The 26345-nt window shown below is 47.4% G+C and overlaps 1 protein-coding gene across 2 annotated transcripts in view; it reads right to left on the bottom strand.

Annotated features, from left to right (window-relative positions):
- The window catches only part of ABCA5 (ATP binding cassette subfamily A member 5), a 510372-nt gene that overhangs the window by 162553 nt on the left and 321474 nt on the right, over positions 1–26345 (bottom strand). For both annotated transcript variants that reach the window (XM_029599288.1, XM_029599289.1), the window contains one exon: positions 25336–25473. In XM_029599288.1, the coding sequence (XP_029455148.1) occupies positions 25336–25473 (138 nt within the window). The remainder of the gene's footprint in view (positions 1–25335; positions 25474–26345) is intronic.

Raw genomic sequence — 26345 nt, 5'->3', positions numbered from 1 at the left:
AGCCAATTTGACAAAGTATGTTTACCCACTGGTTTACCTGGTTTGTTTGGATCATAGGATACAAATAGTTGACTGGATTTCCTTTGGACTGTAGTGCGGTTTAAGTAGAAAGATAGCGTACTTTTACAGTCCAAGGTATGTAAGGCTCTTTCTCCCTGGTGAGAGTGAGGCCTTGGAAAGAATGTTGGTAAAACTATAGATTGATTGAGGTGGAATTCCGTGACTACTTTTGGAAGGAATTTAGGATGAGTACGGAGGACCACCCTGTCATGTAGGAACTTTGTAAAAGGTTCGTATGTGACAAGAGCTTGTAGTTCACTGACTCTTCTAGCTGATGTAATGGCTATGAGGAATACAGTTTTCCATGTAAGATATTTAAGGTCACAGGTATCTATGAGTTCAAATGGAGAACGCATAAGCCTGGTTAATACTACGTTCAGGTCCCATTGTATGCTTGGGGAATGAATTGGAGGTTTTAGGTGAGTTAAACCTTTCATAAATTTACTGACGAGAGGCTGTGTAGAGATAGGTGTGTCTCCCAGCTTGTTATGATAAGCTGAGATTGCACTCAAGTGTACTCTTACAGATGAAGTCTTGAGACCAGAGTCTGAGAGATGGTATAGGTAATCTAGTAGTGAGGTAGTGGGGCAAGTGAAAGGATCTAGCGCTTTCTTAGTGCACCACAAAGTAAACCTTTTCCATTTGTAGGAATAATTCTTTCTAGTGGAAGGTTTACGTGAAGCTATGAGAACTTGCGATATAGTGGTTGGAAGGTTGAGTGGTTGTAAGATCACGCTTTCAACATCCATGCTGTCAGGGACAGGGATTGAAGGTTGGGATGGCGCAACTGACCCTGTTCCTGAGTTATGAGATGGGGAGCTACTCCCAGGCGAATTGGATCCCTGACTGAAAGATCTAGAAGTGTGGGAAACCATACTTGTCGAGGCCAATATGGGGCTATGAGTATCATAGTCCCCTTGTCCTGTTGTAGCTTCACTAGAGTTTTGGTTATGAGTGGTATCGGTGGATACGCATATAACAGGCCTGAATTCCAATGGCGAGCAAAGGCGTCCCTCGGTAGGCTGTTCTGCTGCGGGAGCAGAGAGCAGTAATTGTTCACTTTGAAGTTCAGATGGGATGCAAAGAGATCTATTGTTGGCTGACCCCAGCATTGAAAGATCTTGATTGCTATCGATGGATCCAGGGACCACTCGTGTGGTTGGAATTGACGACTCAGGCGATCTGCTACTATGTTGTGGATGCCCGCTAGGTAGGTGGCCCGTAGAAGAATTGAGTGTGCTAGGGCCCAATCCCAAATCTGAGCTGCTTCTTGGCAAAGGAGGTAGGAACCTGTTCCCCCTTGTTTGTTGATGTACCACATGGCTACTGTGTTGTCCGTTTGGATCAGAACAGTCTTGTGTGAAAGGCAGTCCTTGAACACATGTAGCGCATAGCGTATAACTCGAAGCACCAGGAAGTTTATTTGAAAGGAGGCTTCGGCTTTTGTCCACGTGCCTTGTGTCTTTAGATGACCAATGTGTGCTCCCCAGCCTAAGGTGGATGCATCTGTAGTTAAAGTCACTTGTGGAACTGGTTGCTGGAAAGGTAGGCCTTTGAGCAAGTTGATCATTGATGTCCACCAGAGAAGGGAAGAACTCAGATCTTGTGTTATCTGAATGGGAGTGGACAATGGTTGAATGGCTTGAATCCACTGATCTTTGAGTGTCCATTGCATTAGTCGCATGGTCAGTCTGGCCATGGGAGTGACGTGAACTGTTGAGGCCATGTGTCCGAGTAGGGTGAGGCACTGATGAGCTGTAACTCGAGACTGATTGCGTATAGAGTGCGCCAGGAGAACGAGTGTTTGAGCATGGTCTCTTGGAAGAAAAGCTTTTGCTGTGATGGTGTTGAGATCTGCACCTATGAACTGCAACTGGTGAGATGGTGTAAGATGGGATTTTTCGTAATTGATGAGAAATCCCAAGGAGTGAAGCAAATTTATTGAGCTTGAGGGAATTGAGAGCTCCGTTTTGCGTTTGACTCCTGATGAGCCAGTCGTCCAAGTAAGGGAATACATGCACTCTTTGTTTGTGAAGATGTGCCACCGCTACTGCAAGACACTTTGTGAACACTCGAGGTGCTGAGGCTAGGCCGAATGGTAGCACTCGGTATTGAAAGTGTTGCCCTTCGACCAGAAATCGCAGGTACTGTCAATGAGGAAAGATGGGAATGTGAGCGTAGGCGTCTTGAAGATCCAGAGAGCAGAGCCAGTCCCCTTTTTGAAGAGGAGGTAGCATGGTGCCTAACGATACCATCCTGAATTTTTCTTTTTTTAGAAATTTGTTGAGATTTCTGAAGTCCAGGATAGGACGTAGGCCCCCGGTTTTCTTTGGAATGAGGAAATATCGGGAGTAGAATCCTCTGCCCCACTGAGGCCTGGGAACTGGTTCTATGGCCCTGGCTCTCAGAAGGGTGAAAAGTTAAAGTTGTGGAGATTTTCCACAGGACTCCTAGGAACCGCGAGGCTAACTGCTTCACGGAAAAAAGAAGACTGAAGGGAGACCCCTGTGGCAGGGAATATCATGGCATGCTGGGCATGCTCAGTAGGCACTCTGGTGCCAGTCAAAAGTTTCATAGAAACTTTTAAAGAAGTTTTCCGTACATAGGGCTAGCATGTTCCATTCCCTCTTTCCACATTAATCTACAGTGCCTCCTCTTTGCCTTGTAAGCCCTGCAATTCTGATGCTTTAATTTATATATACAGTGCCAAGCCTCCTCACTTCCTTCTTGTTTTTTCATGAATAGATTGTAGCCCAGTATAACTACTTCCCAGTCATGGTTTTCCATGTAACACATCTCCATGACAGATATTACATTCAATTTAACTTCTTCCATTACTGCCTCTAGATCCAGGACTTTATTTCCCATACCATGGGCATTAGTGTACATAGCTTTCTAAATGTTACCCTTTTTTCCCATTTTTATGCAAGTATTTTATGTTTTTTTCACCCATCCCTGATGATCCTAGTTTAAAGTCCTACTTTGTAGGTTTGCCAGTATATGTTGAAGATGCTGCACCCCCTTCTTCGACAGGTAGACCCCCTTCTCTGCACAGCAGTCCTTGAAACATCATCCCATGATCCAGGAAACTGAAATTTTTTGTTGACATCATCTAAACAGCCATTTGTTCATCTCCAGAATGTGAGCTTCCCTGCCTGGGCCTTTATCCTTGACTGGGAGGATGGAGAAGAATACCACCTGTGCACCCATCTGCCTTACCCTCTTCTCCCAAAGTCATGAAGTCAATTTTAATACTATATGTGTAGTATCTTCTAATTTCATTCATGTAAACATGGATGAGCAGCAATCTTTCCATAACGTCTTGGATTTTGGTACCCAGCAGACAGCACACCTCCTGGGACAATGTGTCTGGTTGGCAGATGGTTGCCTCTATGCTCCTCAGAAGCAAATCACCAACCACCCACCACTACCCTCTGTCTCCTAAGGGCAGTGGTTGTTGAGCCTGAAGATTTGGGGTTTGCATGTTTTGGTTCCTCTTCATCCAAGGATGGTTTTCCCTCCTCCACTTTCAGGGTTGCATAACAGTTCTTCAGCTCAAGGAGAATCCGATTCATGGTATAGGATCTTGTAGCGGTAATAATTTGGATTCAGCTGCCAACTCGTGGTCCAGGTTCACCTTCCTCTTTGCTTGAGTTCTCCTTCCTTGTTGCCTCAATAAGTATTTCATCAATGTAGTCCTTTGTCATCTGGAAAGTTTTGTTTCTCCTAGGACAAGTAGGATGGTAATCCTCATACATGGGTGATATCATTGGATGGAGCCTGGCACAAAAAACTTATGTCAAAGTTTCTAGAACTTTTCTAGGCATACTGAGCATGTCCAGTATGCCCTATACCAAGCATCCATGCAGTGTCCCTCTTCAGTCTCTTTTTCTCCGCAGAGCTTTTGCCTTGCGGTTACTGAGCTCGTGCTCTTTATGTTAAGAAAGTTGTTGGAAAACTTTTCACCGATCGTTTTTGGGTTTTTCTTGCGTCATTTCTCAGTGCAGGTCTCTCTCTGGTTCCCTCTTGTTTCTTAGTCAGGTTTTTTGGCGGTTCAGTAAGTTTTCTTTTGCTTCCGTACCCCCATGGCAGCGGTGCCTTGTCGCCCATTGCCTCTGTTGTTGTTTTCGCCCCTTTCTGTTCATATTGTCATGGTCTTGTCGATACCCTCAATGCCCGAGGACTATGTCCATTATGGACTCACATGATGTGTGTATCCTCTGCCTGGAGGCATTGCACGACGTTTGGGGGTGCCACCTGTGCAACCAAATGACCCCGAAGGGACAGTACGCTCACCTCAACAAGATGGAGAAGCTCTTTGGGGCGAGAAAGTGCAATCCATCGACATCAAAATTGGTGGCACTGATGCTGAAGGACCATGGAGCTGCACTGATGGACACCGAGCCATCAACATTGGTGGGGCTGACTGCTCCATCAATGACGCTGGCATATAGGGGCACCGGGGACCAGCCCCTGTTGGTCTCTTCCAGGTCAAGGACATTGAGTTCGTCGTCTTTGACCTTGGCACTGGGAATGACTGGGCCAAGCACTGAGGGAAGCCAAAGAAGCATCGGCACCGGTTGCCTTTGATGCATGGTGCCAGGCTCAGGTTGGTGCTGGCATTGCTGTGATGCCACTGAAGCAACCCCGCAGTGAGGACTGCCAATCCTCACTCCAGGAGAGAGGGGGTGCCAGCATGGCTATTTGACTAGGGCCTACAATGTTCAAGGGGCCTACTTTTGTTGAATATGAATAATGATACAGCAAAGTTACTTGACTTTTCAATTGTAATTGAAGAATTTGCTAACAAAAAGCTTGTAAAGCCTTCTTAAATAAATACAAATTATTTGGGAAATTTAGAAAATGATTTCTCTTAAGTATCACTTCAGAACCTTACATAGGGGCCTTCTTTTCTTAGCTGGCACGGGCCTAATTCCTGCTCTCCGGCCCTGCCCATCCTCCATCGATGCTAGGGTCCACGACAGTCTCTACCAGTCCTGGTGTCAATCACCGATCCATCTCGGGGATCAGAGGAATATCTGGCCATCCCTCCTGCCTCACAGTCCGTTTTGGCATCGGCAAAAGGAGGATTGGAGCACAGAGTCCAGCTGGCAATCGATCGGGCACTGCAGGGTATCGAGCTGATGGCACCAACGGTATCAGTGCCTGCGCACGCCCTGCTGGAACTGCTATGAAAGTGTCTCAATGTCTTCATCGGTGTGTTACTGACTCAACTGGCGCTGGTTCCCGGAAGCCATCGATGCCCGGTGGGCACCGATGCTTCCCCTGACCGATGCGATGCACGGCACTGGGTCCTCCTCCGAGGAAGTCCCATCGAGACCGGCGGTGTCACCGTAGCTTGCAGCCCCCCATCCAGCTTTGCTGGGGCCGGCATCAGTGCCACTGGGAGGATGACACTGAAGAATCCTCCTCAGAGGACTCAGAGGGTGTCTCCTCAGAACCGTCTCCTCCAGAGTAATGAAGGAGGTTTCCACCTGAGATCTGACCTTTGCAGGTTTTGTAAGGGTGATGGCAGAGGCCATCCCGTTTCAATGGACACCAGGCACAAGATGCTGGAAATCCTCCAGTTTGTGGAGGCTAAAGAGATCATGGCAGTCCCAGTACACGAAATCTTTAAGGAGTTGCTGTTGAGGATGTGGGAGTACCCCTTCACAGTATCTACTGTGACTAGGAAGGCAGACGGGGTTTATCTCGTCCAACAGGCTACCGGATTCGAAAAGCGTCAGCTAGCACACCAACTGGTAGTGGTCGAATCAATTCTCAAGAAGGCCAAACATTCTCGGACCCTTGCCTCAGCGCCCCCAGGGAAGGATCACAAAGCGCTGGACACTCTTGGGAGGTAGGTCTTCCAGGGGACTATGCTCATTGCCCGCATTGCCTCCTACCAGCTCTACATGAGCCAATATTCTCACAATCTCTGGAAGTAGGTGCAAGACACGGCCGAGCGGCTGCCTCAACAGCAGCAAGACACCTTTCTGTGATTGGTATGTCAGGGCCTGGAGTGCGGAAAACACGAGGTACACTCCACCTACAATGTTTTCGAGACAGCAGCAAGAGTCTCTGCAACAGGAATCAGTACCCACAGAATGGCATGGCTGCGGGCCTTGGATCTCTGACCAAAGGTACAGATAAGACTCGTTGACCTACCATTCACAGGAGAGAATCTCTTCGGAGAGAAAGTGAGGGGCATGGTGCCCAGTTGCGGATCATCATGAGACCCTCCAGCATCTCTCTGCCAGCACTTCAGACCCACCCTCCTCAGCCAGGAGGTCTGCGAGACTGGGTCAGAGGAGGTCTTTCTACCGCCAGAGAAAGTACTATCCTCCAGCTCCTCGTTCCCATTCACAGAGGGTGAGCTCTCGTGGCCGTCCCAGGCAGCAGCAAGTTCCCAAGCCCCAACTGGCGCCCTAGCCAAATCCCAGGATTGGGTTTTCACTGGATCATAATGAGCATAAGCCAGCTACCCATACTGAAGACACTGGACCCCCCGTGTCGGGGGCAGGCTACTGTTCTTTGCGAATTGGTGGCCCAGTATAACCTCGGACCAGCGGGTTGTCCATCATCCATCAAGGGTACTGTCTGAATCTATTGAGTGTCCCGCCAAATTCTCAATCATGCCCAATTTGGAGGTGTTAGTGCAACAGGAAGTACTGTTAAGGGAGCTCTGCACCCTCTTAACAGCCAGAGCGGTCAAGCCTGTCCCACCAAGGCAAAGGGGGAAGGGATTCTACTCCCAGTACTTCCTGATTCCAAAGAGAACAGGGGGACTCCGTTCCATCCTAGACCTGAGGGCCTTGAATAAGTTTCTGAACAAAGAAAAGTTCAAGATGGTTTCCCTAGGCACCCCGATTCCCCTCCTGCAAAAAGGGGACTGGCTATGCTCCCTTGATTTAAAGGATGCTTACACTCACATTGAGATCTTTCCAGGTCACAGGAAGAATCTGAGATTTGTGATGGGAAAACAGCACTTCCAGTATAGAGTGTTGTCCTTCAGGCTACCATCGGCCCCATGTGTCTTTACAAAGTGCCTAGCCATGTTGAGGGTGCATCTCCGCAGACTGGGAATGCATATTTTCCACTATCTGGACAACTGGCTTGTTAAGAGCACCTCTCAGGCAGGGGCAGATCAGTCCTTGCACTTGACCATCTGGGTGTTGGTGTCCTAGGGTTCGTTATCAACTACCCAAAGTCCCATTTCAACCTGTCACCTCGATTGGACTTCATAGGAGCCCTGAAGACATAGCTCAGGTGAAAGCCTTTCTGCCAAGGTCCAGGGCCCTCACTTTGGCGCCCATAGCAGAAATGATTCAACAGAGCCAGTAGATATCAATGCGGCACATATTGAAGCTGTTGGGCTACATGGCCATAACTGACCATGTTACTCCCTTGGCATACTTACATATGCACAGAGCCCAATGGGAAAGGCCACCCAGGACCTCCAGGCTCGTGTCTGCATCACTCCATCTCTCTGAGACTCCTTGTCCTAGTGGCGGGTTCTCTCGAATTTGGAGCGGGGAACATCTTTCTAAGCTCCCCTTAGCAATGTTGTCCTCACCACGGATGCGTCCAAAATCTGGGGTGGGTGCTCATGTCGATGGGCTTCACACCCAGGGCCTGTGCTCCATCCAGGAAGCACAATATCAAATCAACTTCTTGGAGCTTCGAGCGAACAGGTACATTCTATGGGCTTTCAGAGATTGGTTGTCCAAGAAAATTGTCCTGATCCAGACAGACAACCAAGTAGCAATGTGGTATGTCAACAAACAGGGAGGCATAGGGTTGTACCTCCTGTTTGAGGAAGCGGTCCAGATCTGGTCCTTGGCTCTATCCCACGACAGATCTGGACAGATGATGCTCCAGGCCATGTATTTGGCTGGAAAGGAGAACATGATAGCGGAAAGACTGAGTCAAGCTTTCAGGCCCCACAAGTGGACCCTGAACCAGGGGGTGGAAAATTGAATCTTCCGTCTCTGGGGAAGCCCAGATGTGGACTTGTTCGTATCTCCCTGCAACAGGAAGGTGACTCAGGTCTGCCCCATTTATAGGTCGGACAGCAAACCAGCCTTGGATGCCTTTGCTCAATATTGGGGCAAGGTTCTTCTATACGCATATCCTCTGATTCCTCTAGTTATGAAGACTCTACTGAAGCTTCGAGAGGACAGGGGAACTATGATCCTCACAGCTTCTCATTGGCCGAGACAGGTCTGGTTTCCACTCCTTTGGGAATTGTCTATCCGGAAACCGATCAGTCTGGGCACTTCCCCATATCTGATCACGTAAGATCAGATATGGGGAAGTGCATCCTAACTTCCAGGCCCTGTCGTTCACAGCCCAGATGTTGAGAGGCTGATTCTGCAGCTGCTTGATCTCTCCGAAGATGTGTGTTGGGTCCTAGTGGCATCTAGAAAGCCTTCCACTAGAAAGTCTTATGGACTGAAGTGGAGGAAGTTCTTTCTCCTGCCCCACACAAAAATTGCTTGATTACCTTCTGTACCTTTTAGAAGCTGGCCTAAAAATCAGCTCCGTCAGAGTTCATGTTAGTGCTATTGGCACATACCACCATGGTGTGGATGGTATGCCCATCTCTGTACACCCTATAGTTATACGGTTCATGCGGTGCCTTCTTCAGTTAAAGCCCCCCCTAAGGCTCCTGCGGTGTCTTGGGACCTCAACCTGGTGCTTGCTCAGCTGATGAAAGCTGTTGCGCTCATAGGTCGCAGACGGCTGCGACCTTTGCTACTTACCTCTTTTTGCCCTGCGGAGGATGGCTGCCTCGGCTTTTGCACGCCGCCCTCCATGGTGTCCCCGGGACAGCACTGCCACTCCTGGCAGCCATCTTACTTCTGGAGTGACCTAGGGCATGCACACGCATGCCTGCCCCCATCTTAACCACAACAGGTAAATAACGTCCGTGCACTACCTCTGTTCACAATACTAAATATACATACACTACAGAGGAACTCAGCAAATTATAATGTATAATATATAAATTTTTATTGTATACATACAATTACAAATTGAATTGCTCCAATTAAATTTGTGTTTGAAGCAACTGACCTTTTATTCACTGTAATATGTACAGATGTAGATTGACCACATGTTACAATGTGAAGAGTTATACATAATCGTGTCAAATATATGATCGTGTTGGCAATTTTAGGTGGTGTGAGTGATAAGGTTTGGGTGGTGTGACAGGTATGAATGAATAGAGATTGAATGGAGGGTAATGCATGGATAATATTGTTTTAATGTTAGGGAGATCATTAACAAACATAGTGGGTTCTGTGGAATAAGTGTGTTAAGTATAAGGAGATTGTGTAATTGTATGTATACAATACAAATTTCTTTCGAGCATTATAATTTGCTGAGTGTTCCTCTGTGGTGTATGTATATTCCCATCTTAACCACGTAATGGCGGGAACCTCAGGGGTGTCCTCACCGCATGACGTCACTGCCTACGTATATATAATCTCATCGGGCCAGCATACCATCAAGTTAGCAAGGATCCCTGTCCTGCTCAATGTCGCCATTCAGGGACTTTGCTTCGCTTTTCCTGCACTCCTATCTGAGTGATCTAGGTACCCGCTCCTTGGGGGGCCTTGCCGCACTCAGGGCTATCCGCTCCTCAGAGAGCCATCTCTACTTGCCTCACTTCTCTAACCCAGTTAGTCTCTTCCTATTTCCACAGACGACTCTTCAGAGTTCCTGTACCTCGGGTCTCCACGGTGCCTACCACTACAGCTGGCTACTCTGTTCAGAGAGTACTGGATCTGCTCTACAACTTCCTCCTTCTTCTCTGTGTGGATTCTCGGCTTACCCCACTCTGTGGACCACTCTGGAGACAGCCTGCACAAGTCTCTATGAGAGAAAGTATTCCCCAGGTTACCCCATGCTGCGAACCACAACCGGGACAACCTACACCAGCTTCATCTAGAGGAAGTATTCCCCGGCTTACCCTGCACTGCGGGCCACTACCGGAGAGACCAGCTTACAGGTCATCTACTCTGGAATGAGTCTATTAACCTGCTCCTCGGGTTATCTTGTTGTATAATAAACTACTGCCTCTGGTGTCCATCACTGCTGAGACCCCGTCTGTCGTGGTAGGTCCCCACAGGGATCCTCCCTGTGGGTGGAGTCAGCTCTTGCTATGGCCCAAGAGCCCACTAACTAGTTCTAAACACACAGAAAGTAACAAAAGCTCCTTTTGAACCGCTGCATACCTGTGATCTAAAGCACCTGACCTGGAAGGTCAAATTTTTAGTGGTGGTCACTTCAGCATGCAGGGTCAGCGAGCTCCAGGCCTTGGTGACTTATCCACCTTATACCAAGTTTTATCATGACAGGGGCGGTATTATGTATGTACCCTAAGTTCCTTCCTAAGGTGGTGAAGGATTTCCATCTTAACCAGGCAATCGTCCTGCCAACATTCTTTCCCAGGCCCCATTTGCACCAAGGCGGATGACCACTGCACAGTTTGGATTGCAAGAGAGCCTTAGCCTTCTACCTGGAGCAGACAAAAGCCCATAAACAGTCCACATAACTTCTCATTTCTTTTGACAGTAATAGATTGGAATTTGCCATTTCCAAACAGACACTATCCAACTGGCTAGCAGATTGCATCTCCTTCTGTTATGCCCAGGCATGACTGTATCTTGAGGGTCATGTCAAGGCTCAATCTGTCAGAGCCATGGCAATGTCGGTGGCCCACTTGCGAGCAGTTCCCGTGAAGGAGATCTGCAAAGCTGCGACATGGAGTTCTCACCACACATTCACATCTCATTACTGTCTGGATAGGGATGGCCAACGTGAAAATAGGTTCGGCCAGTCTGTCCTTCAGAATCTGTTTGAGGTATATAACCCAACTCTCCTGGCCTAGGGCCATTGTTTGGGTTCAGGCTGTCTCCCCCTCTGTTACCAACAGCACTGTGGTTGTTGTGCCCGTTGGCACCTAGTTGGTGCTTGCTGGTCCCCTTTTTTGTGTTGGAGAGAAGCCTGCAGCTAGGGATTCACCCATGTGTGAGGATTACCATCCTGTTTGTCCTAGGAGAAATTAGAGTTGCTTACCTGTAACAGATGTTTTCCTAGGACAGCAGGATGCTAGTCCTCACGAAACCCACCCATCATCCTGCGGAGTTGGGCTTCTCCTATTTTTTATTTTATTTTTATAGTAATTCTATGTTATGAAACTGAATAGGGACCCCACATGGACACGTGGTATAGAGCGTGCTGGATATGCTTAGTATGCCTAGTCAAAGTTCTAGAAACTTTGACATAAGTTTTCCGTGTCAGGCTCCATCCGATGATGTCACCCATGTGTGAGGACTAACATCTTGCTGTCCTAGGAGAACACCTGGTACAGGTAAGCAACTTTGCTTTCTAATAACGGTAATTTCAGCAAGAAGAGTTAATGAACTACAGACTTTAGTTGACTAATCATCATATACTCAAATATTCAAAAACAGGAGTAATGCTTAGAACACATCTAAACTTTCTACCAATAGGATTGCATTTCCATCTAAACCAAAACATAACATTACCAACATTTTTCCAGAACCTCATTTAACACCAGAAGAACAGATTTTACACACACTAGACCAGCGGTTCTCAACCTGTGCGTCGCGTGGCTCCCGGTCCCTCCCGCTGCTCGTTCTTCCCTGCTGCCGTTGCCGCCGGGCTATCAGCACGTTCAAGCCCAGCGGGAACGGCAGCGGTGCAAAAAAAAAAAAAAAAAAAGCTGTGGCATCCGCGGCTGGCCTTTTCTTCTTCCCGCGTCTGCATTCCCCCCCCCCCCCCGGACCCGGAACAGGAAGTGGTGCGCGGGAAGAAGAAAGGCCGTGCCGCGTGATAAATTAGCAGCAGCCGCTGCAGCATCGGCCCAGTGGCGTAGCCATGGGTGGGCAGGTGCCCACCCAACTTAGACCCAGGCCCACCCAACTGGCACCGGAACTGCAAGGCTGTCGCGGGATCCCATCCCCGCGACAGCGAACAAGAGAACCCACGCCTCGCGCGCCAACCGGTCTTCCTGTTCGGGGGGGGGGGAGCGGAAGCGCCGCGCGCAGCTTCTGCTTCCTCCCCCCAATGCAGGAAGATCAGCTGCCTCTCCTGCTGCCACCGGCCTCCTGCTATCTTCGGGCCAAACATCCCGCCGAACTTCCTGTTTGGGGGTGGGGGAGCGGAAGCGCCGCGCACATCTTCTACTTTCTCCCCCAAAGCAGGAAGATCAGCTGCCTCTCCTGCTGCCACCGGCCTCCTGCTATCTTCGGGCGTCGGGCCGTATGGTCCGCCGATCTTCCTGCTTGGGGGGGGGGGAGGGAGGAAGCGGACGTTGTGCGCTGCACTTCCGCTACCCCCCCCCCGACAGGAAGTTCGGACGCCCGAAGATAGCAGGTGTCCGGTGGCAGCAGGAGAAGCAGCTGATCTTCCTGCTCTGGGGGAGAAAGCGGAAGCTGTGCACGTGCTTGAATGTGTATGTGTGGATGAGAATGGGAGTGTGTGTGGGTGAAAACTGGAGCCTGGGTGTGTATGTGGGTGAGAATGGAAGCTTGAATATGTGGGTGAATGGGAGCTAGAATGTGTGTATGTGTGGTTGAGAATGGGAGCCTGGGTTTGTGGGTGGGTGAGAATGGGAGCTTGAATGTGTGTATATATGGGTGAGAATGAGAGCCTGGGTTTGTGTGGGTGGGTGAGAATGGAAGCTTGAATATGTGGATAAGAATGGGTGCTTGAATGTGTGTATGTGTGGGTGAGAATAGGACCTTAAATGTGTATATGTATGGATGAGAATGGGAGCTTGAATATGTGTGGGTGAGACTGGGAGCATGGGTTTGTGGGTGAGAATGGGAGTCTGGGTTTATGTGTGTGGGTGAGAATGGGTGCCTGGATGTGCATCTGTGTGTGCATAAGAATATAAGCCTGGGGAGGGGTGAGAAAGTGAGAACTTGTATGTGTGTCTGCAGAGAATGTGAGCTTGGGGGGGGGGAGAGCATATGAGAGTGAGAGCTTGAGTGTGTGAGAGGGAGTCTGTGAGAGAAAGCGTGTATGTGTGTGTGTGTGGAAGGGAAGAAGACAGTAATAGAAGAAAGACACTGAAAAGGAATTAGGAAATGAGCTATAAGGGAAAAAATGGGAAAAAGAGACCAGGATCAACTGATTAGAAAAATACAAAGATCAGACAACAAAGGTAAAAATATATATCTATATTTTGAGATGTTAGCAATTTAAATATAAGCAACACAACCGCTCTCTCAAAATTTATGGACAGGTAGGAGCCGTGTATAAAATCGTAATAATAAGAAGGCTAAAGTACCACAAATCACCGTGAATTATGTTTGTATCATTAAGTAAACCTCATACTTAGGCGTAGATGTGAATGCTATGCTGCATAATTTGGCATTATTTATCAGTAAAAAACCAACTAGTAGACCTGCATGCCTACAGCCCACCCATGTTAACCTTGTGCCCACCCAAAAAATCAATTCTGGCTATGCCATTGCATCAGCCCCCAAGCTATTGCAGCAGACGGTAATCGGGAAAGGAGAGAGCAGCATGAGCCTCCCGCGATCGATGGAATTCTTCCTTCTTGGCCTGCGGGGGCTGGAGGAGGAGGAGCAGCTACCGTTTGTGCTCGTGGGGGGGGGGGGGGGGGGGGGAAAGAGGAAGTGAGTGACAGAAAGAGAGAGAAGCAGCCAGCCAGCCTGTGTGTAAGTGAGAGAATGTGTGTGATTGAGAGCCTGTGTGTAAGTGAGAGAATGTATTTGATCGGGAGTATGTGTGTGATTGAGAGAAACTGGTCAGAGAGCTGATGTATGTGTATATGTGAGAGACAATGAAAGTGACTGCTCAAGGAGATGACTGATGTGTATGTGAGAGTGTGAGACAGTCAGGGATGTGTGTGTGTGTGTGAGAGAGAGAGAAAAAGCATGGAAGTGAGAAATCTGGCTTTGTGAGAAAGCATGGGAGTAAGAAGCCTGGTGTTGTGGGGGTGTATGTGAAAGAAAGCATGGGAGTGAGAAGCCTGATTATGTGAGAGAGAGCATGGGAGTGGGAAGCCTGTGTGTGTGCATGTATATGAGAGAGACTGGTTGGTAAGGTGACGGTGTGACTGGTGTGTATGTGAATGTGAGAGAGAGAATGTGATTCAGGGAATGAGAAGCCTGTGCACGTGGAGAGCGAGCATGGAAATGAGAGAGAGACTGGGTGTGTGTGTGTAACAGAGAAAGTGATTATGGGAATGAGAAGCCTGTGCATGTGAAGAGAGTGAGCATGGGCGTGAGAACCTGGGTGTGTGTGAGACACAGCATGGGAGGGAGAAGCCTGTGTATGTAAGACAGAACATGGAAGTGGGAAGCCTGTGTGTGTGTGTATGCATGAGAGAGATCAGGTGACGGGTGTGTGTGAGAGAGAGAGAGAGAGAGAAAGTGATTATGGGAATGAGAAGCCTGTGCAGGTGAAGAGTGGGCATGGGAGTGAGAAACCTGTGTGTGTGTGAGACACAGCATGGGAGTGAGAAGCCTATATATCTGAAAGAGAACATGAGAGTGGGAAGCCTATGTGTGTGTGTATATGCATGAGAGAGATCAGGTGACTGGTGTGTGTTTGTGTGTATGTGAGAGAGAGAAAGAAAGTGATTATGGGAATAAGAAGCCTGTGCATATGAAGAGTGAGCATGGGAGTGAGAAAGCTGGGAGTGTGTGAGATACAGCATGGGAGTGAGAAGCCTGTATATCTGAAAGAGAACATGGGAGTGGGAAGCCTGTGTGTGTGTATGCATGAGAGAGATCAGGTGACTGGTGTGTGTGTATGTGGGAGAGAAAGAAAGTGATTATGGGAATGAGAAGCCTGTGCATGTGGAGAGAACAAGCATGGGAGTGAGAGACTGGTGAGTGTATGTGAGAAAGAGAAAGTGATTATGAGAGTGAGAAGCCCATATATGTAAGTGCAACACGGGAGTGGGAAGCCTGTGTGTGTGTGTATGGCATGAGAGAAACTGTTCAGGAAGGTGACTGGTGTGTTTGTCAAAGACTGGGAGATGATTGGTGTGTGAGAGACAGAAACTGGTCATGGGGGCATGACTGGTATGGTGTGTGTGTGTGTGAGAGACATGGGCCCTAAGGAAGAGGACCATGAGTATAGAGCTTAGCCACTACTGCTGCTTCTGGTGTGTGCTACAGCCTGCATGGAAGAGGAGTAGGAGAGCTGCTGGAGGGGGTAAGTAAAGGTGGCTTTTTAAGTTTATTTTTCTTGATTGACTATTTTAATTATTTAATATTATGTGATGTGTCTGCTTTTTTTGAAATATTTTATTGGTGTTTGGAGAATTTTTAATAGTTTTTATGAGTTTTTAATTGTTGGATGTTATTCTGTTCATAGTTGTTGTGAAACATTTATTCTGCTTATTAGTATAGTTTTACAATTATTTCTGTGTGGGGATCTATAGCTGCTTGCTAGTTCTGTTTTCCTAATAAGAGGTGTATTGGTTTTTAGGGCCTGATTTAATATTTGTAGTGTTGCCTTTTCATAGATAGGGTTGCTCCTGTTTGAGTGTATTCCATAATACAGGTGTAACTGTGTGTGGATTAGTTTATGTGCATTACTACAGATCCTGGGAGTATGTTAGGTCGGTTCTGTGTCTGTTACAGAGATATTTTACTAGCATGTAAGTGTTTTATCAGTCTTATTTGTTGTGTTTTCTCAAGAGGACATGCATTGGAGGTAAACTGCTGTCTTTTCATAAGTAGGGCTATTGAGCCTGAAAGTAGAAGGAGTTTGAGTTGCTGTTACTGAGATGACACCAGAACCAGAATATCTTTTTTGTAGAGTGAGTTGAATGGGGAATGTCATAATTCTGCTTTACATCCATTATTGTGGATCAGGGGGGTTCCCGTGGATGCAAACTGTACATTTACATCTAGCCCTGTGACGATCATGGGTCAGTGTGTCACGCATGTGAGAACCATCTGTCAGGTGTGTCCCGACAGAAAAAAGGTTGAGAACCACTGCACTAGACTATAGAAGAACATTCCTACTTTACCTAAATGGAACAAAGCCATACAGAAAATCATCCCAATTATTCAAATTATCAATGGGAAAGGATACCCAGTAAAGAAACTATCCCAATCTAGATGGCTAACAGAATACATATCTTATAGTTTCAATTTACTTGATAAAGGTGAGCTGGTTGATATAGTGTATTTGGATTTTTAGAAGGAATTTGACAGTCCCTCATGAAAGTCTCCTCAGGTAACTGGGTGGTCATGGGATTGGAGGTAGTATCCCATTGCGGATTGATATCTGGATAAATGATAGGCAATTAAATGGTCAGTTTTCCAATTGGAGAAAGATTGTTAATGGAGTGCCCCAGGGGTCTGTATTGGAACCTGTGCTGTTTAGCATATTCATAAATAATCAGAAGAAAGGAATGATGAGTGAGGTGACCAAATTTGTAGATGACACAAATTGTTTTCAGTCATTAAAACAGCAGCGGATTATGAAGAACTGTAGAAGGACCTTGTGAGACTAGGAAACTGGGCTTCTAAAAGCAGATGCAATTTAATGTTGACAAGTGTAAAGTAATGCACAGGCACACAATGCTGGGTTCCATGTTAGGAGTCACTACTCAGGAAAAGAACCTTGCAGTCCTTGTGGACAATACCATTTTATCTTTGGCTCAGTATGCGGTGGCAAGCAAAAAAGCAAACAGAATGTTAGGAATTATTTGGAAAGGAATAGAGAACAAAACTGAGAATATCTTAATGCCTTTGTATAAAGTCATGGTGTGACTGCACCTTGAGTATTGTATGTTCTGGTACCATATCTCAAAAAAGACATAGTAGACCTAGAAAAGGAACAGAGAAGGGCAACAAAAAGGATAAAGGGGATGGAAAAACTCCCTTATAAAGGCCTTAGGGCTTTTTAGCTTGATGAAGAAATAACTGAAAGGGAATATGATTGACATTTATAAAATTATGTGTGGGATGGATTGAGTAAATAGGGAACACTTATTTACCCTTTCAAACAACACTAGAACTAAGACCACTCCATGAAACTAACAACCAACTGATTTAAAACCAATCAAGGAAATGTTTTTTTACTCAGCACACAATCAAGCTATGGAATCTGTTGCCAGAGGATGTGGTCAAAGCAACTAACATAGTTGTGTTTAAAAGAGGAGTGGATAAGCTGCTGAAGGAAAGTCCATAAACAATTATTAGCCAGGTAGATTTGAGAAAGCCAGCACTTATCCCTGGGAGTGTGATACAAGGAAGAAATCAACTAATGAGGATCTCACAGGTACATGTCACCTGGATTGGCCACTGTAGAGAAGGTATGCTGGGTCGATGGATCTTGATCTAACCTAGCATAGCACTTCTTATGTTCGTAAAGAGCCAAAATCAAAACATTCAATAAAAGCCAATCAAATTAGGGTGGTAGCCAGTTCAATAGCGCAAAGTAATTGCATTTCTATATTAGACATTTGTATAGCAGCAATCTGGTCTCAGCACATACATTTTCCAAGCATTGTTTGGATCAAAAAACTCACATTGACAGCAATTTTGGGCAAGCAGTGCTAAAAAAAATATTCTAAACTAAAAAAAAATATTAACTTCCTGCAAAAGAAAAAAAAAGGGCTGCAAGAAAGGAAAAAAAAACAAAAAACAACACCGCAACCTTTAGCTAGGGAGTCCCTACATGTGTGGTTGTATTGTCCGGCTTGTCCACGGAGAAAGCAAAGTTACTTACCTGCAACAGATGTGGACAGCAGGATAAATAGTCACACAAACCTTCCCTCTTTCCTGGTAAGTCGAAGTTAGCTAGGAATTGGACTGAGGAAGGGTGTGCGGCAACAGTAGCGCAGGAAGTCCTACACATGCTCAGAAAAGGTTTAATCATATTCTGGGCTGGGATAGAACAGCAACTGACATAACACCATCAGATGACATCAATGTGGCAGTTTGTCCTGCTATCCATGAACACCTTTTACAGGTAAGCAACTTTGCTTTTTTCTTGATGCTTTTCACTAAATACCAAACTATTCATGAAAGGAAAATTGGTTCTTACCTGCTAATTTTCGTTCCTGTAATACCACAGATCAGTCCAGACCAGTGGGTTATGCACTCCCACTAGCAGATGGAGTCAGAGAGCAAAGCTTCGAGGCACTGGTTTCCCAAGTGTGCTACCTGTAGCTCATCAGTATTTATCGATACCCAAGCAAGGGGGCCGATGCAACATGGTGTGCTGAGCTGAGCGCATTCTTAACATGCAGTTGAACCCGGGTAGAATAGGCGCTAATCAATACCATAATGCAATAAGGGGATAAGCGTGTCTAACACGGAGTGAATGTAGTAGCGCTCTTCATATGCAAATGCATGTGAATGAGGCTATTAGGCATTCACTCCCGATGCAAAAAGAAAAATGCCAGGAGCAGGCGTTAATAGATGTGCGCATCGAAAAAAGAAGAAAAAGAAAAGAAATAAAAGAAAAAAAAAAAATGACGATCGGGCCCATCACAAAAACCGACAGAGTTTAACAGCGTCGGTTTTCGTTAACAGCGGACAGCCACGAAAACAGACGGTGATAAACCCAGCGTTGGTTTTCGCGGCTGTCCGCCGCTAAGGAAAACTGCCGCTGATTTCTCTGGAAATAAACTATTGATAACTGAAAAAAGTCTTGCAGAGAGTTACATTTAGTCACCGTTTTGCAAATGGGAAACAACTTGCGTTGGCGCAAAGCTGACAGCAGTCAAGCGGGAGCAGGGAAAAAGGGAACCCTCTGAGCAAATGGCTGCGCCTTACCTGGGGATGTAGCAGGCTTCTTCCCCCAGTCGCAGCTGGAAGTCATCCCAAGCCGGGCCGGGCCCTCCCTGGCACTCTGAGTGGCGGACACACTTCCTCCAGTCCCGATGCGCTGGGGCATTGCAAGAGAAGATTTCATTCCCTCCCGCCGCCTCTTCTTCCCGAGCGGGGGGGAGGGGGGGGGAGAGGGGTGTGATCAGGTGCTGCTGTGGCTCCCCTTCAGCTTCACAGTGAGTGAGCGCACACCCCCATCCATCCGGCTGTCCGTGCGGACACTTGCCAGCGTCTGTTTTCATGACCACCGTACAGCAGTAAGGGAAACCGATGCCAATAAACCCGGCATCGGTTTTCGTGACCAGCGTACAGCAGTCACGAAAACCATTTGGGTTCGCATTTGCTAGGATGCGCTAGGGTCGCTAACGTGACCCCCTAATTTTAATATTGCATGGCGCCCCCCCCTTTGGGGCGACATGCGCACGTTAAGATTGTGGGCGCTGACTGTTCAGCGCCCGCTTTCTACACAATTTTATTGCATCGACCCCAAAGTATAATTGACAAAAAAACATCTAATTCCCGAAACAAGGGCAAACAGGAAAAAACTCCCTCAAAGGTCCAAAACAAACTACCCCAATGAATCACGGTTCATAACAAAAACCAAAATATTATAGAATCATCCTGATAGATTCCCTATGTACATCAGCTAACCGTTAGGTAAATCAGTCTTTCGGCAGTAGCACCCGGGCAGGATCCTGGACTTGTCTGTGATATTACAGGAACGAAAATTAGCAGGTAAGAACCAATTATCGTTTTCTGAACATACCCAGATCAGTCCAGACCAGTGGGATGTACCAAAGCTACATTACACCGGGCGGGAACCCGAAAGACCAGCTCGCAAGACGCTCTCCCCAAAAAGCGCTTGGTCTGGATCCCTAACATCCAGGCAATAATGCCTTGTGGAGGTATGCAGAGAAGACCAGACTGTGGCTCTACAAATCTCCTCAGGTGACAACTGACACTCCGTCCAAGAAGCCGCTTGCGCTCTCGTCGAGTGAGCTTTCAAACCAGTCGGGATGACCCTTCCCGATATAGGCCAAGCAAATTGTTTCCTTCAGCCAGCGAGCCAAGGATGCCATAGGTGCCTTTTCACCCTTCTTCGGACCTCCAAAGAGCACAAAAAGGTGATCCGATTTTTGAAAAGAGTTAGTGACCTTCAAACACCGAAGGAGAACCTGGCGGACATCTAACAGATGAAGATCTCTTCCCATAGCGAGGTCACGAGCCCAATCAGGGAATCCAGGTAAATCCATGGACTGATTAACATGAAAGGCAGATACCATCTTCGGCAAAAAGGAAGGGACCATGCGCAGGGACCCTCTATCAGCCAAGATGAGAAGGAAGGGATTCCTACAGGAAGGAGCCTACAATTCTGAAATACATCTCGCAGAACAGATGGCCACCAAAAACACCGTCTTCAAGGTGAGGTCCTTTAAGGAAGCATGTCCCAGAGGCTGAAAAGGGGGATCACGAAGCGCCCTCAATACCAGATTGAGATTCCACTCCAGGCATAACTTGCAAAGAGGAGGACATAAGAACATGCCATACTGGGTCAGACCAAGGGTCCATCAAGCCCAGGATCCTGTTTCCAACAGTGGCCAATCCAGGCCATAAGAACCTGGCAAGTACCCAAAAACTAAGTCTATTTCGACGAAGTTGCTTCACCCTTTCAGGAAACGGACAATGTCAGAGTGGCTGGCCTGCCACCTACCTGCCCTAAGAGACATCCCAGGGCCGAAACCTGAACACACAAGGAACTATAACCCAAATCTTTAGATAATCTCTGCTGCAAAAACTTCAAACACCTTCCACACTCGACCGTATGCCATAGATGTTGAGAGCCACCTGGACTGAAGCAGGGTGGAAATCACCTGTTCTGAATAACCTTTCATCCGTAACTGCCGCCTCTCAAACACCAGGCTGCGAGAGAGAAGTGATCCTCCCGATCTGAAAAAAATGGGCCCTTGAGACAGGAGGTTTGGCAGATGAGCTAGGCATAGCAGGCCATCTGTCGCCAACCGTACCAGGTCCGCAAACCACGGCCACTGCGGCCACTCCGGTGCCATCAGAATTACCGAACAGGATGGTCCTCTATGTGCCGGAGAGCGCGCCCAATCAGGGGCCATGGAGGAAAGGCATACAGGAGGATTCCAGTTGGCCACTTGCAGACTAGGGCGTCTACTTCGACCACCCCAATTTCCTTCTTTCGGCTGAAGAACCGGTCTGACTTGGCGTTGACACGGGCCGCCATTAGGTCCATTTGGGGAACTCTCCATCAGTCACAAATGTGATTCCAACCCTCCCGGGATAGTTCCCACTCCCCGGGATCCAGCTGTTGATGAGTGAGGAAGTCCGTCTGCACGTTGTCCACGCCTGCCATGTGAGAGACTGTGATGCCTTCCAGATGAAGCTCGGCCCAAGCAAAGAGGATGTGTGCTTCCTGTGCCATGGCCAGACTCCTGGTTCCTCACTTGTGCTTGAGATATGCCACCGTGATGGCGTTGTCCGAGAAGACTCGAACCATTCTCCCCTGCACCAGCGACTGGAATGCCTACAACGCTTTGCGGACTGCCCTTGTCTCTAGGCGCTTGATAGACCATGACCGTTCGGGTAAGGACCAGGTTCCCTGCGCCACATGACCAAGGCACACGGCTCCCCAGCTTTGAAGGCTTGATTCCATTGTCGCGATCATCCAGTCTGGAACTTCGAGGGGTATCCCCTTCTGTAAGTTGTCTTCCAACAGCCACCACTACAGGCTGGACCTGATTCGCTGCGACAAAGGCAGGGGCAACTGGTATTGCTCTGACACTGGGTCCCACCGTGACAGAAGATCTCTCTGCAACAGTCTCAGGTGAGCGAAGGCCCAAGGAACCAATTCCAACATCCAAGCCATGAACTCCAGAACTTGTAGGTAATTCCTCTCTCTGGGGATTGGAAGCTGTAACAAGAAACGCACTTGTTGCTGCAATTTGTACATCCTGTCGTTCGTGAGAAACACCCTGCCTTGGAGGGTTTTGAAACGAGCTTCCAAATACTCCAGACACTGTGACGGAGTCAGATGACGTTTGCTTCATTGATTACTCAGCCTAGGGACTGGAGACAATGGATCACATAAAGAACTGTCCGCTTGCCTTCTTCATCCGACTTGGCTCGAATCAGCCAATCATTGAGGTAAAGATGGACCATTATCCCTTCCTTCCGGAGGGTCGCCGCCACCACGACCATCACCTTGGTAAAGGTGCATGGGGCCGTCATCAGTCCGAATGGCAGCACCCGAACTGAAAATGCTGACCCAGGATATTGAATCGTAGGGATCTCTGGTGAGCGCTGCGAATCAGGATGTGTAGATAAGCCTCGGTGAGATCCAAGGAGGCGAGGAACTCTCCCTTTTGAACTGCTGTGATGATTGTTCGAAGTGCTTCAATTCGAAAATGGGGCACCTTCAAGCAGTGATTCACCTGTAGGTCAGGATGGGACAGAAATTGCCCTCCTTTTTGGGAACCATGAAATAAATGGAGTACCGACCCTTCCCCCGATCCTCAGACGGCACGGGGACAATCACCTTTAGGGCCAGCAATCTTTGTACAGTGTCTTCTATCGCGGCTCACTTGTTGCGGGAAACGCATTGCGATTCCACAAAGGCTGGCACGAGAGGCCGAGAAAATTCTAAGGCATAACTTTCTTTTACCACTTCCAACACCCAACGATCAGAGGTGATCCTGGCCCAGTCCTCGTAAAATTGGGACAACCTGACCCCGAACATCCCGTCTGAGGAGTGGACAGGCGTGATTTCATTGGGCAGGCTTCCCAGTTCTGGTTCCCTGACTGAAACCACCTCCGGCAGGACAACTGAAGCCGCGAAAGGAGTGTGTATGGGAACAGGTCTGTCTGGAACCAGAGAGTGGAAACACTCCTCCCCGACCTTCTTTTTTGGAAATCCCGAAAACGGGATCGAGGACCAAATGATTTCCTGTAGGGCTTTCTATCTTCCAGCAGTCTATTGCCCTTGGAATCCCCCAGAAATTTCATCAGCTGATCCAAATCCTCTCCAAACAGCAACTTCCCTCAAAAAGGCAGACTGCACAATTGCGACTTGGAGGAAGCATCCGCTGCCCAATTGCTGAGCCATGGAAGTCGCCGAGCTGCCACAGAGGAGACCATAGTCCGGGCCACCGAATGCACCAAGTCATATAAGGCATCCGCCACATATGCTACCACCGCCTCCAGACAAGCCGCCTGAGAAGCTCACAAAGTCCCAGAAGACAATGGGTCCTGCAGTTTTTGAATCCAACATAAACACACTCTTTGCATCATGCTGGCACACACCACCGCCCGAAGTCCTAAGAAGGAGACCTTGAACACTCACTTCAGATGCAGCTTCAGCTTATGGTCCTGCACATCTCTGAGAGCAGCCGCTCCCGCCACTGGATTGGTCATCTTCTTGGTCACCGCTGATACAGCCGCATCCACCTTAGGTACCCTGAGGCATTCTAAATGTTACTCAATTAATGGGTAGAGTTTTTTTGCATCGCCTGGCCGACCTTAAGCCCCGCCTCTGATGAGCTTTTGAATCTTCTTCGGGATGGGAAAAGCACTAGGTGGATCCCGGAGACCATCCAGGACTGGGTTCACTCCCTCGCTGTCGGAATCTTCCAGCGAGGGTCTCACCCCCAATTCCTCAAGCACCTGGGAATAAAGGGGCACAATTCCTCCCTCTTAAACAGCCAGACTATGCGAGGGTGTCCCCCTCCGCACTAGGTTCTACCAGATCCTGATCATCATCGCCCGAATCTACGTCTGGAGGGACCTCACCCTGATTTGCAGCGGTGTCTCTCAGGGTCACTGATCAACCCATGTTACAAGATAATACATAATCAAACATAATATAATAATAAATCAATAAAGTAACAACAGATGCTTCCATGTGCCCTGCCAGAAAGAAAAACATTTACTCCAGAAGTGAGAGCAACTGAATTTTTCATACATAATAATATAGAGGGTAATATCAGCCACTGGCTGGCTTGCAAAGTTATCTGATTAAGTACCTGATTCACTAAGGGGCAGATTTTCAAAGGGTTACACGCGTAACTTACGCACGTAACCCCGAAAACCTGCTCCTGCGCACCGAGCCTATTTCACATAGGCTCGGCGACGCACACAAGTCCTGGGACGCTCGTATGTCCTGGGGCTTTGAAAAAGGGGTGGGAAGGGGCGGCGCCATGGGCATGGTGCCGGTCGGGGGGTGGGACCGAGGCCTCCGGCACAGCGGCTGTGCTGGAGGATGGTGCGCTGGCAGCCGGTGTAAATCCTGAAACAAAGGTGGGGGGGGGGAATTTAGATAGGGCTGGGGGGCGGGTTATAAGGGAAAGGAAGGGGAAGGTGGGGGGGGGGGTGGAAGGAAAGTTCCCTCGAGGCCGCTCCGATTCGGAGTGGCCTCGGAGGGAACGGGGATAGCCATTGGGGCTCCCCTAGGGCTTGGCGCGCACAAGGTGCACAAGTGTGCACCCCCTTGCGCGCACATGTTATAAAATCGTGTGTAGATTTGTGCACGCCGGGTTGCGCGCACAAATCTACGCCCGCGCGTAGGTTACAAAATCTGGCCCTATGGGTTTTTCCCAAAGACACAAACTAGGAGAAAAACCTTAATGAATCTGGCCCTAACTTTGGTGGAATATTCAGTGGCGCAGCCGCACCAATGAATATACCTATCTTATCTATCTTTATCTAGCTAACGTTAGGACTATTCTATGGCACAACAAGAATTAGATAAATACGTTATCCGGCTAACTCTGAATATTGGAGTTAGTTAGATAACTTAACTCTGTCCAGAAATGCCTCTGGTATGCCCCTACGTTATCCAGCTAAATTTCAGTCAGAGAATGGGATGTGGAAAGTGGGGTTGGACAGGTGGTTGATCACAAATGCTGGAGACTGCAAACTTAAGGTTCAGAACTTGACAAAGTTTAATGAGTTCTCCCTGTACTTTGCACCCATTCAACGCGGTAAATTTCAGTCTACCCAACTGTACTCTTAATTGTGTAATGAATACTTATTACTGTGAGCTTTCTGGGATGGGACTTTCTCACCATGCTTTGCAACAGTAGGTGCTACTATAAAACTAACTACTGGCCAAAAAACAACTTTTCCCTGGCCAAGTGTTAGCCTAAGCCTGTAAAAGCCTTTTAATATAGAAGAGGGAGCAAGAAGACCTTGTCTTGTCAGCTTTTACTTCCTCTCCAGCTCTGATTTCCATCAACCCAGAGAATCCAGAAGAAACTTCAAAAGATATGCTATTGCTCCCAAGGATGTAAGCTATTACATGATATTTTATTTTTCCTTTTGCTAATAACAGATGACACAAAACACATGACACAATTGACAGTATATTAGTAGTAACATTAAAACTTACCTTAATAAAGCAAATCAGACATCCGATAAGGGGGTAGGTTGGAATGAAGATGGAGAAGAGATCATGAAGGATGGTAGTTATCAAATTATTTCCAATAAAAAAAGTTATGTTAATGGTGATAATGGAAACCAAAGTCATCTAAAATTAAATAAGAAAAAATAAAATAAGGTTATTGAAAATAGGTTGTACAATAGCAAAATGTTTGCATCATAGCCACTGTCACACAAATGCATACTGAAAATAGGGGGCTACAGTGCATATCCCAATACTTACAATAAAAGCGTTATCTTAAAAACACACACAGTGCTGACAATGCCTGATGAATGTTTTTCATGAATAATAACAGAATTCAGGAACATTGGGGATTGTTATTTAAAAATTCTTGAAGTTCTGCTGACAGTAGAAGGAAGTATTTGATGTAAGTAGCACAGATCCTCCAGACTAGCTCCAAGACATTGACAAATGATAATCCTCAAATTTTTCCTGAACCTTATTAATAAATGTTCTTCATATGTGAATTCACTTCTAGAGGTAGGTAAACTGGTGAGTTCAAGAGTACAAGAGAGCTTTGTCTATATTAGGGGGGAGGCGAGGCCAAGCTGATGCAGAGGCTGGCTGGAGCATAAGAACATAAGAAATTGCCATTCTGGGTCAGACCAAGATCCATCAAGCCCAGCATCCCGCTTCCAACAGAGGCCAAACTAGGCCACAAGAACCTGGCAATTACCCAAACACTAAGAAGATCCCATGCTACTGATGTAATTAATAGCAGTGGCTATTCCCTAAGTAAACTTGATTAATAGCCGTTAATGGACTTCTCCTCCAAGAACTTATCCAAACCTTTTTTGAACCCAGCTACTCTAACTGCACTAACCACATCCTCTGGCAACAAATTCCAGAGCTTTATTGTGTGTTGAGTGAAAAAGCACTTTCTGCGATTAGTCTTAAATGTGCTATTTGCTAACTTCATGGAATGCCCCCTAGTCCTTCTATTATTCAAAAGTATTAAT

The sequence above is a fragment of the Rhinatrema bivittatum genome, chromosome 4, assembly GCF_901001135.1.
Source record: "Rhinatrema bivittatum chromosome 4, aRhiBiv1.1, whole genome shotgun sequence".
Lineage (NCBI taxonomy): Eukaryota > Metazoa > Chordata > Amphibia > Gymnophiona > Rhinatrematidae > Rhinatrema > Rhinatrema bivittatum.
Note: the sequence above shows the minus strand (reverse complement) of the source record. Positions and strands in the feature narration are given on the sequence as shown.